General features: G+C 35.6%; 1 protein-coding gene across 1 annotated transcript; it reads left to right on the top strand.

Moving 5' to 3' along the window:
* The first annotated feature begins 2,523 nt into the window (after window positions 1-2,523).
* LOC128215956 (uncharacterized) lies at window positions 2,524-7,912 on the top strand. The gene is made up of 3 exons (XM_052922556.1): window positions 2,524-4,366; window positions 4,910-5,173; window positions 6,313-7,912. The coding sequence occupies exons 1-2, from the start codon at window positions 2,524-2,526 to the stop codon at window positions 5,137-5,139; spliced, it is 2,073 nt and encodes a 690-aa protein (XP_052778516.1). The 3' UTR covers window positions 5,140-5,173; window positions 6,313-7,912.
* Window positions 7,913-12,162: the final 4,250 nt, after the last annotated feature.

The following is a 12,162-nucleotide window of genomic DNA, read 5'->3' as shown; positions in this document are numbered from 1 at the left end:
CCTTTAATAGATTAATTCTAATGTTTGGACATCCTTTTATAGATTGATTTTAATATTGGACCTCCTTTTATAGATTGATTCTAATATTGGACCTCCTTTTACAGATTGATTCTAATGTTGGACCTCCTTTAATAGATTGATTCTAATGTTTGGACCTCCTTTTATAGATTGATACTAATAGTGGACCTCCTTTTATAGATTGATTCTAATGTTGGACCTCCTTTTATAGATTGATTCTAATGTTGGACCTCCTTTTATAGATTGATTCTAATGTTGGACCTCCTTTTATAAATTGACACTAATAGTGAACCTCCTTTTATAGATTGATTCTAATGTTGGACCACCTTTTATAGATTGATTCCTATAGTTGACCTTCTTTCATAGATTCGTGTAAATAGTGGATGTCCGCTTGAAGAGTTGTTTCAATGTTAGACCTCATTTTACAGATTGAATCTAATATTGGACCTCCTGTTCAGGATTGGTTCTAATATAGGGCAATCATTTACAGTGTTGTGTTAATATTGGACCTTATTGTACATACTGTTTTTCAATATTTTGCCCCCTTTAACAGATTGGTTCCAAAATTGGATCTTATTTACTAAGTACTTTTAATATTGAACCTCCTTTTATAGATTAGAAAGCCAAATATAAATGAAGCATTTCTCAGCCCGTAGGGTTATATAACATGTCAGAAAATGAAACTTTTAGGTTCCCCAAACCATAAAAGTAACTGCATATATATATTTCTGTCGGGCAAAGGCGTCCGCTCTATCTGGGGTGAGTTGCTTAAGCTGAGCAGCCTAAATTTTCATTATATCCGGTTTAAAAATGAACATGTTAACCAATTAAAAAAGAGCGGGAATGTATAAGCCCCGTACATAGAAAGTCCATTTAGTTTTTGAGACGTTGAATTTTCCATGCAACGACCTGCCTCTTCGATCCGTTAGCGCGTTCACGTCGCGAAGAAAGCACGGGACATCCTAGGATGCCGACTGAAATATATAATCGCGGCCGATAGAGCCTCGACGCGACGCAGACCAGCGATGTGGTCATAGAAAGAGCAGCTTTCAAAATATCACCACCTTGGGACCACTCTAGTGTTGTTGCATGTTAAGGTCACATCGGGAAATGTCATAATACAGCCATCATAAGGCATGGGAAGACCATTACAAACACAAAAGAAGAAGAAAGAATGCAACGAACTGACTCGAAAGAGCGCGAGGCCTCATCATTCTAGACATATGATGAGCTTTAAGCTTACTTCCTGTTGCGTAAGATTTGGTTATGTGGCGACCCGTAACAAACCGCTGCGGATTCAAGCATACCGCGCGTCGTTATTTGATAAGACTCTGCGTGAAAAAAATGCGCAATGCTATATTTTGTGTACGTGCTAACGATTAATAGTATCGTAAAGGCAAAACGGCACCGTGAACTGCGCATCTTTAAGAACCTAATTTATACTGAAGAAAAAACATTAAAAACATCTAAAAGTTGATGTTTCATCCATGAAATTATGTATTGTAGTGGTATGATCTCTTTTCAATGCCATGCCAATTACGTGAGGTGATTTTACTTCCCCCATTGAACCAGAAATGTTATTCATTATCATTAACAGTCCTTCAATTTGTAATTCTCTATGCTTACATCGAATCGTCAATTATTCAGAAGCAGGAAAGCATTTGTAATTACGTGAAATATATGTGGCCCACAAATGATTAAACATTTCTAATGTCAAATTTAATCACTTTGATATTTATTAGACCTTTTGCATTTGTCTGCTTTCCTAATATAACATCCCATACATATTGTCCGTCCTGTATTTCAGCTTGTGAAAATCGCGAGATATATCAATTATAATTACGAAAAAAACTTGACATTTAACTAGATATTAAGTAGATATTAAAATTATAGTGCATTTTAATAAGTTTGTAAGAATATCCATAAAATTAAGTGCCAATCTGGCTTCTGAGTCTTTGTACGAGAAGGACATTTTTTAGTTATAAAACGTACGTACGGAAATTAACCTATGTAAAATGGATGCATTGGGTAGAATACACTAATTACTTATCAGGAACCAATAAAGCAAACCTTCATCATACAGTAAAATGAACAATGATTTATCACATACCACAATATAAAGGAAACGAAAAGAAGATTAATTATAACTGAAACACTGTACAACAAATTAACCTTCAGTTTGTTAGAACATTGAAAGAAGTAAATGATACAGAGAGATAAATTATTTACGACCTATTATGTAATTGAGTGAATCTATGTCTTTGGCGTTTGCCCAGTGCCACTAAACCTGGATTTATGTTTAAACTTTTTGCTGCTGAGCTTGTTTCTGTAGCTTTTTGCATAAATAGTGCACTCATTTTTGGTTATAAGTTTCGCTAATACAATCTAGTGTCAATGGAACAAGGTACAAAACAAGTAAATACCCCCCTTTTCTGTAGATTAATGGCATTTATTAACTAGCTGTCTATGCATTGTCTATTGCAGTGACACAAAAAGCATTGCAACATGTGGAACGGCATTGAACAGACAGAGCGAGACTCATTCCATCTCTATGAGCTTTGCTGCGAAGTGGGCGTGTCTGCAGAAGATATCAAGAACAGAAACTGGCTCAGCGACTATACCAATTCACTCTTTAGTCTTGAGGGGATAGCCAATTATGGGTCTGACGTTGATTTCATGTTCCACGCTATAAACGTCGGGAGTAACGCCGAGGGAATCGGGTTGGAAAAACTGGGATCCGATTACAACGTTATGATGACACTTTCTGGAACGCGCATCGCACCACAAAGACAATCTGATACCCATTCTTCTGACGTCCACCTTTTCAAAGTTGTTCAGACCTATCATCCCTCGTATGTTCGACTCCAATGCGTTTTAATGGGAACAAGTTCTAGCAGATCAATCATGTCGACGCCAAGTTGCTGTGTCGCTGATGAGCAGGGGAGGATGATTTTGGCCCCTAAATTACTGATGGATTCTTACAGTCGAAATGGAACCGGAACCATAAGTGCACCAGGAGTTTCTGGGGTTCTTCGCAGCAGTGTGAAGCCAATCCTGTGCGTCCATTCGCCAGTTTGGCCAATTGCCGCTAGAGAGTGGGCATTTAGAGTTAGGCGCTTCATTTGGCCGACAGTTGAACTAAAAAAGTTTATACTGCAACACGGATGCCACGTTGTTCCATACGGCAACTCGGAAAGTCCCAACAAACATCTTGAATGGCGATGGTCTTTCTCTCTTGCTGAGAAACTGCTTATTCGCACATTCAATACCACTCAGATACAGTGTTTCTTCCTGTTGAAGTTGCTCGTTACATATGTCATCAACCCAGCAGTTATTGAAACCATATCCTCATATCATGTCAAAACCGTTATGCTTCATATGGTGGAAAGTACACATCCAACAGAGTGGACCAAAGACAAACTTTCTTCTTGCTTTGTTGGATGCCTGCAGAAGCTCTTGCAATGCTTAGAGGACGGGACTCTTCCACATTACTTCATACCAAGCCACAATCTCTTCCATCCAAAACTTCAAGGTGATTCAAGAATCAGATTGGTCTCAATCGTCACTGGCCAGCTCGAAAAAGGTTGGCAATGTTTACTGCAATGCCTCCCGCCAAACATGAACATGCTTCTCGCAAGACACAAAATTCAAGTGCGTTGTGACTGCTATGATACTCACTGGGGAAGCGAAGGATGTGAGCGCAATGTTTCCATGGTAGAAAGATGTTATACCCTTTTCAATGCAGCAATAAGGGTTATACTTCGTCTTACGGAGAGACAGGACCTACAATCGACAATAGACGCCATGACGATGTTTATTGAATACCCGACAATGCGTGACCCCGTCCACTTCCCAGACGTACCGACAACGGGCATAATGAAATTGATGATTAAGAGTCATCTTGGAATTGTCTACTTGGGATTGTCAAAAAGTTATCCATACAACAGAAAGGGAGGTTCACAGACGATTTTGCCTACTGGACAGAAATTCATTGAGGGTGCAATCGGCGTTGACGCTGCGACTACCAAACTGAAGCTTGCAACGTTTCATTACATGACAGAAAACTATGATGAAACAATCAAAATAACTATGCAGCTGCTGAGACAATTCAACGAATACATCGTGAACACAACGGGTGATAAGACAAGGAGAATGAAATCGTCCAAACGGCAGAAAGCCTTGCGGAAACATCGATCAGTTACATCATTGATTGGAAATGCGCCATCTATGATGGAATGGGCAGCTTTGGAACTGACATTCGGGCCATGGGAGGTCCCGTTTGCTCCTGAAGCCATACAAATGCTGAAAGACAGAGAAGCTATGACAGACGATGATACCGATCACAGAGGTATCGAATTTTTTCTTTTTGGAATTTCCAAAACTAATAACACATTTATTTTTTCATAAAAAAACCACACAATTCCATACAGTATTTACAGTATGTAAATAACGGAGAGAAATACAAGACATAGTATGAGTATATAATGTCTGATACATGAATTTCATTACGCAATTGATGCTGTTAACAAATTCAATCAAAAAGGAAGAAAATGCATGGTTTTGTTATGAATGTCGGTGTGTCGAGCAACTTAATATTTAAGAAGTTCAAAGTATGAATATTCTTTGATCTCGTATCTATAATGAAAAATGTTTTACAAATACAAATTTGACTGAAAGCTAAATTGACACAGTTGTATTGTTTTGGGTTTATTTTCTAGCCCTTAACAGTATTATTTTATGTTGTTTTTAATGTTCGTTTATGTGTAGCAATATTTTAACAAAGTATTTATGGTGACCAAAATGTGGTTAATGTAGAACATTGGATAAAAAGTGTTCATAATCTCCTACTTCATAACATTAGATAAATAGAGGACAATCTTTCAAATTTCAGGTTTCGTATTTGTAGATGCCATAGTGTATGCCTATTTCCTTTTGGCGCTCTCGTACAACAGCATACATCGTCCCGTGCACAGACAACAGGCCATTGACAATCTTCAGTTGCTCGTCAAAGGAGAGGAGAACAATGATATCCATTACCCAGAGGTGGCCAGATTTTTGTTGCCGTACGTCAAGGAAAGAAAACACAAAAACTGTATGCTATGTCATGTTCGGACCTTTTAGTGACATCGGCCAATAATCAACCTGAAACTAACATGTAGGTATTATGTTTTCGCTTCTAAATGCGCACAATATTATGTTGATGCAAAAATAATAACCCAAATCATATGCTTATTTTTTACCATAAAAGTCAAATTTGTTAAACATGATAATGTATTAATTTTAATTTTTGCTTGTGCGCCGTCGAAAGACATCGAAAGTACATTAATGTAAATTTGGAATGCCTGCTCAAGCCATACTATTTTCGGTATCATTTCAGAGGGTTTGACGTCAAGAGAAAGGTATATGTAAAGAACAGACCGGATTGTTTTTACAATCATGCCTTAAAATTTGCAAAAGAGGTCATTCCACGTTCAATTTCAATTGAAAAAAGAACAGTACGATATATCATAACCTTATATGTAATGTATTCCGGTCATTTATTTTTGATAATTTTTATCAGTCAGCAATACTCCTTAAAATGATACTTAAATTATATAGGGTCAGAACGCAACTAAATGAAACACGTTCGTCTTTAATTTGACAATATAAATGCAAAAAGCTACAGAAACAAGCTCAGTAGCAAAACGTCTAAACATAAACACGGTTTAGTGGCAATGGGCAAACGCCAAAGACATAGAACACAAAATCACAAACAAGAAGCATAGAATAACAGCAAAAAACTCCACAAACAGCACAGTGCATATATATATATATATATATATATATATATATATATATATATATAATATATTATATATATATATATTATATATATTATATATATATATATATATAATAGGTATGTTTATAAAGGATTGTTAGGTACCACCTTGGAACGGTCAGTGAAATGTCAATTTACTGGGGGTTTAAACCAGTTTGTGTGCAAAACTCACTCTTATCCCAACAATCCTTAATAAAGATAAGACGCAAAATGTAAATCTTATCAAAGTATTTGTACATATTATAACTTATTTGTACATCAGATATATTTAATGGCATCTTTTTGCTACAAACAATAATATGAGCAAGATCGTTTTGCTTAACAAAATATAAAAAAAAAACTTACAAACAGTTTTCGTACAAAATGAAACGTTTTAAAGCATATACGTTAAAGGTGGCATTGAAGTACATGGAATGATAATCAGCAGGATTTAGAAAATAAAGATGCATAACCCAAACTTATTTCAATTGCAGCGGGTGACTATACATTCAAGTTGCACAAAGGACGTCTTTCCCAACGTGATGTTTACCAATAATCGTCGCAGCTGATTTTCTTTGCAAAAACGTTGACCTTTTCGTCAGATATGACTAGGACGTGGTGCAAAAAAGCAAATTAATTTCATAAAGTATAATTGATGTCACGAGTAATGTTGAAACAGATTATGACTTTAGTTATAAAACAGGTATAAAACTCGTGCAGTTTGTTTTAGTGAGCATGATTTACGACACAGTAGACAATAGAATTTGTATAAATGTCACTGTAATGTCGCGATGTTTCGTCTGAAAGCTTGTCAATTTCACATAAGCATACTGTAATAAAATTATTGTCGGTGATGAAGTTTTAATACAAACTCTGTTACACTGAGTGAGTTATGTTTGTTATTAAAATTGACATTGCTGAAAATTATTAGTTATAAATGTATGTATATATAACTGTATATTTTTTGAGATTATGAAATACTGTGGGCGATGAAACAGTTGTACATGATAGAAGCTAAATATGATTAAGAGATATTTGCTGATTACATGTTAATCACCTCAATTTCATTGTATTTAAGATATACATGCAACGCTGGTATACAGGGGTAACGACCACAAATATTGAGAATCATATCATCTGTATATCTTTCTAATTTGAAGACTTCTTTAACGAGCATTCCGGTAGTATATATTCATGTCTTAAGTCCCTCGGAGAAAGTAAACTTTATCAAGAGGAGTAAAAGTGTTTCCATGTATTTAAATTTGATTGACGTGTAAAATTGAGTAAGTGAAACTTTTAAAGGTATAATTATCATGGCTGTCAGGAAGCTCACTATTTCCCCCTCAAAAAAACGGAGAAAAAAAATCCGTCAGACCCATTTTTGCGGGCCATGTCACATTTATATGTTTCAACATTAGTTACCTTTTGTTGTTGTATTTTTATTTATTTGCGCTGGAAAATGACGTGATTAATACAGGTGTGAATTCATATAAAAACAAGCATCTGTTGCATCCCGTAGATTAACTGATGTATCAAATGATGATCAAACAAAAAATAAGCAGTATACATGTAAAGTTAAGTGGGTTTTATCAAATTATTTCTATACTGATTCGAATGTATTAATAAGCCTTAAGGTATAACTTACATTGGTGGATTCATGAGATCACGTAAGAGGGGGCATTAGTTTTGGGCGTTACATTTTGACTTGCACCCTCCCTTCGAAACGAAATCTATTTGGTTTCAAGTGTTGTCAATTGGGGGGGGGGGGGAGACAATTTCTAAATCGATTTTTTGCATTTTGGGAGTATTTCATTACGCTTAATCTCCTATATTGAAATAAAAAAATAAATTTGGACGATTTTAGGATGGGGGCGCCCTGGATCCACCAATGACTTACTTTCAGTTGTTGTTTTTTTAATTATTTTCTTTGGTTTTCGAATAAGAACACTTAAATCTTCAATTTTAATCATTGATTTTTTTTCTGTTGAGTATTGAAACGGTGAAGCCATTTTGGTATTTAATTTTAATTTATTACAGATACGTACTTGTTCACTATTTGTAACACTTTCGTTTGTCGAAATGAGTTTGTAATCGGTGTGCTCAATGTAATAAATTGATAATAGCAAATTGTTGGTTAAATTTATGCTTAAGTGAACGAACTGGCTACATGTATAGCACTGAAATAAAGAAGTGTATTTACTTGAAATAAAAATGAAAAAAGTCCATCATCGCGGGATAGCGGAAAATTTGTCAAGAAACCTATTCGTAACGATTAGACATTGTTTATTTTTACACATGATTGAATTACAAGTCCGTTTACCTTTATGAAAAAACAATCCTCTTTAATCGCTAGTGCATTTACAATTAAGTAAAATATGCGGATGTATATGAGCAATGTATTCTTTTGATCCTTATTGGTAACCAACCAAATCATTGCTTTCCATTCAGGATTATTATGATCGAACATCATATGACAATCCCTTGGATACACCGTAAATGCAACGTGTACGTCTTTCGAGAACCCTACTGGTCGAAACGCGTTGCTTGTGGTCCATGACACTGTAATATTTACGCGGGTAAGATACATGCAAATTTGTACCAATGACAATGTATTAACTCCATGCTCACCTAATTCACACGTATGCATAACTCGAATTATGATTTACTTTAACTAAATTGTTGTTCACAAATACATTTTATCAATTTCTCTCTCTAAAGAGTATTTTCTGTACACCCTTGTTCCTGTATACCTCCTACAAATTACTATTTTCATACTTATTAATCTGTATCAAAGATATTCATTTAATAAAAAAACACTTTTATTTGAAAATAAAATGGTATTTAGAAAAAAATGAATAGAATGCGAAGGCGCATGATTTGCTTATAAAATAGTCAAAAAAAATTGCGAAAAATTACTACGTATTGCAGTTGATGGTGCAACCATAAACATGAAATACATGTTCGTTTATAAGCAACTTCATTTTTACACAACATGCAGCAATTTGAACGTATAATATCATGAATTTCGCAAGATTTCATTGATTTGAAAATTCAAAAAATGTCCGTGATTTTATTTAAAAAAACACACGATACAATGGTAAGGCGTATGGGCACATTTCTACGGTAGTTTCTTGATTCAGTGCTTTTTATTGTGACAACAATGTTCAAACAAAAAACGGAAAGGTTTCTTTTTGCTTACGTAAATCGGTTTTAACGCTTGATTTGCAAATATTGAGATTTCTGTATGTTTTACTGTCCGCTCCAAGGCGGTTACCCCATCATGTTTTTATAAGCGATTATTGGTTTTGGTTTAAATCACTCTTGCCGCCTTGTTTGTTTATTGTTGTGATTGACATAGACTCTGTTTAGAAGTACAAGGGTAAAGCCTATCAAATACTGAACGGGAATCACACACATAAAACAACAACAAAGATACACAGTTTCGTTAATGTAGATATGCTGATGTATGTGTATCTTTGTTTTTGTGCGATTCTCGTTCAGTGCTTGTTGTTAGGCATAAACATTGTGCTTATACATCCGAGGTTGTTTTCGATAGAGCACGGCCGAGGTATTCCGAATGCAAAAGCTGCATTAATAGACTTTCTAGAGTACATCATTATTGTTTAGTTTATTCTTGTTCTAGTTATTGTATGGCCATGGTTTATGACATTATGGCAACACTGTCTCGATGGAACTTTATTCGAGTTCAAAAAATATTTATTTTCCTAGTGTGATTTCTAAACCGAGTCAATGCGGTATTCCTTAAGTTTTGTTAAGGTTTTGTGAAGTTGGGTACCCATAAACAAGCTTAATACCCTGAGAATGCCCTTGTTCGCCCCTGTTTTTTGTATTGTGTCCTTCGGTGTCTGCTCGGCCTTGAACTTTGTGCCTTTTTAAGGTCACCGTTAATTGTTTGGTTATTGGGCTTATCCCTGTAATTCCATTGTACTATTGATTAGTTTGTCTCCTGTTTAATTGATTAAACACTCGAGCGCAATTACTTTGCAATAATGAGGAGGTACTAAGGCTAACAGTTAGTTCATACCAATCTAGCTTGGTTGTGATGAAAAATAACAGCCTAATTTTTGTATCCTCTCGGGTCCGCTCCCTGGATCAAACTCACCAGGACTGAGTGTCCATGTGAGAGGCCACACGCCGAACTTTTCCCGACCGTGGATCGTACCTAATACTTTTTGGTCGGGGAATGTGGGCGGACATTCTACATTTACGAAACCGAAACAAGGAGCATAGGCCTTTAACATGAGGTTGCCAGGTCATTCACATCACACGTAAAGGTTTTTTATTATTATTGGAAGTCATACACATTATATCAAATGTAGTTTCCACTAAATGGGACGGACAAGAGCCATGCTCCTGAGTAAGACCACGCGTGTATCATGTGTATTATGATGACCTAAAGTACTCCACAAGTACCAGCTATATCAATTATAGGTACTTAGCCTCTTAATGAGACGTATCCTGTTTTTTCTTGTTGCATTCATTCACAAGCCGTAATTTATATCAATGTGAAAGTATTTACTTAATGTTAACTATTGGATCGCGCATATTCAATTAGTTTGCGACATATACAAATTGTATGCTCATTTACATACTTACAATGTACATACATTTTGCATATATAAGATAATTTCATGTATTTAGACGATATTCTTGTTTATAAGTCTTACTAAACGACTTTACTGTTCTGTTGTGTTAATATTTTCTTGTCACAAGAATATTCTTGAACAGCATGTTAATCGTGCTACCTTCAAAATAATATATATCAGATTAAAAATACAAATTGTCATGATCATTGATAGTGAAATGAATAACAAAACAATGGAAACTGCGTGCACAAGCCCTGTAGCCAAAAAATTCAAGAATACCAAATCGTAATTTATACGGGTAAAATATTTCGTCATGGCCCACATTGAAAACGTTGTGTGTGTTTTCAACCGTCATGGGAAAAAATAAATGTTTTAGGGATGAGAGTATCCAGCTGGCCGGGGGCATATCGTCCAGTGTTTGCTGGGCTTTAACCTCGTGCTTCTAAACAGAGTCTATGTCAATCGTAACAAATCTACGACAAGCGTCGGAACAGCTAGGTACTCTCCTCCCTAAAACATATATGGTTTATCATTGCTAGTTAAACTAATCTCAATATACTATACAATAAGTATTGGACGTAATAACAATATTATGAACGAATAATACATTGTTATTATGAATGCACGCCCATTTCAAGTAAGTTATACAGGTCGGGTCGGCTCAGATGTAGAATGACCGACTCCCGATCAAAAGGTATCGGGTACGGTCAAGGGTCGGGGAAAGTTATTGTGGCCTCTCACATGGACACTCAGTACTGGTGAGTTTGACCCTGGGAGCGGACTCGAGAGGATCCAAAAATTAGGTTGTTATTTTTCATCAAAATGGAGCTAAGATAGATTGGTATAAAATAATTATCAGCCTTTGTACGTCTGCATTATTGATAATTAATTGCGCTCGGGTGCATACTCCAATAGAACTACAGAGACAAGCCAAATAGCCAGACATTTAACGGTGACCTTAAAAAGTTCAAGGCCGAACGAACACTGAACGAAGGACACACAATGTCACAATACAAAATAGACATATGGTATAGAAGTTAAACGGTGGGCAAACCAGGGATTAATGCTGGTTTCGTATTCGGAATACCTCGGCCGTGTTCCATCAAAAACAACCTCGGATGTAATTGGACGGGTTACAATGTCAGGAATCTTTATATTTAACTACGCTGCAAATATATCGCGTAGTAATTTCAATCTATGACTTACACTAAATGACTTTACTCTTGGGATTCATAATCATTTATGCACTAATAACCCCCTCTGCAATCAATTTCAATTAAGATATACAAAATGCACGTTCAATTCTACAATTTATTAATACTATTATTCAAAATTTTACGAACTACGTTTACTCATGTACTGGCATACATCTGAGGTTGTTTTCGATAAAAAAATGTCAAATTGCAGGTTATGAAGTTATATGTCGGTCAGTGAAAATAGTTCGGGTTTATAAGTGACCCAATGCAAACGCAAAACATCTATCCCTATCGTATTTACAAAACAAAATCAAAATAGTGTCAATTGAAGTATAAATTTGTCAAACAATTGCGAAACTAGATGCAAATAGTTTATCATAGCTAACATGGTGTATATTATGTCCATGCGTTTCGGATGCTTGAGCATATTAATCTGTATGTTTTAGCGAAAGTACTGCTTCACTATTAAACTTTGTATGCACTTATGGTAAACAATGTGATGTAGTTATAAGGGAAATACAGGCTTAAAACTTAACCACTT

The sequence above is a fragment of the Mya arenaria genome, chromosome 14 (assembly GCF_026914265.1).
Source record: "Mya arenaria isolate MELC-2E11 chromosome 14, ASM2691426v1".
In the NCBI taxonomy this organism is placed as follows: domain Eukaryota; kingdom Metazoa; phylum Mollusca; class Bivalvia; order Myida; family Myidae; genus Mya; species Mya arenaria.
Note: the sequence above shows the minus strand (reverse complement) of the source record. Positions and strands in the feature narration are given on the sequence as shown.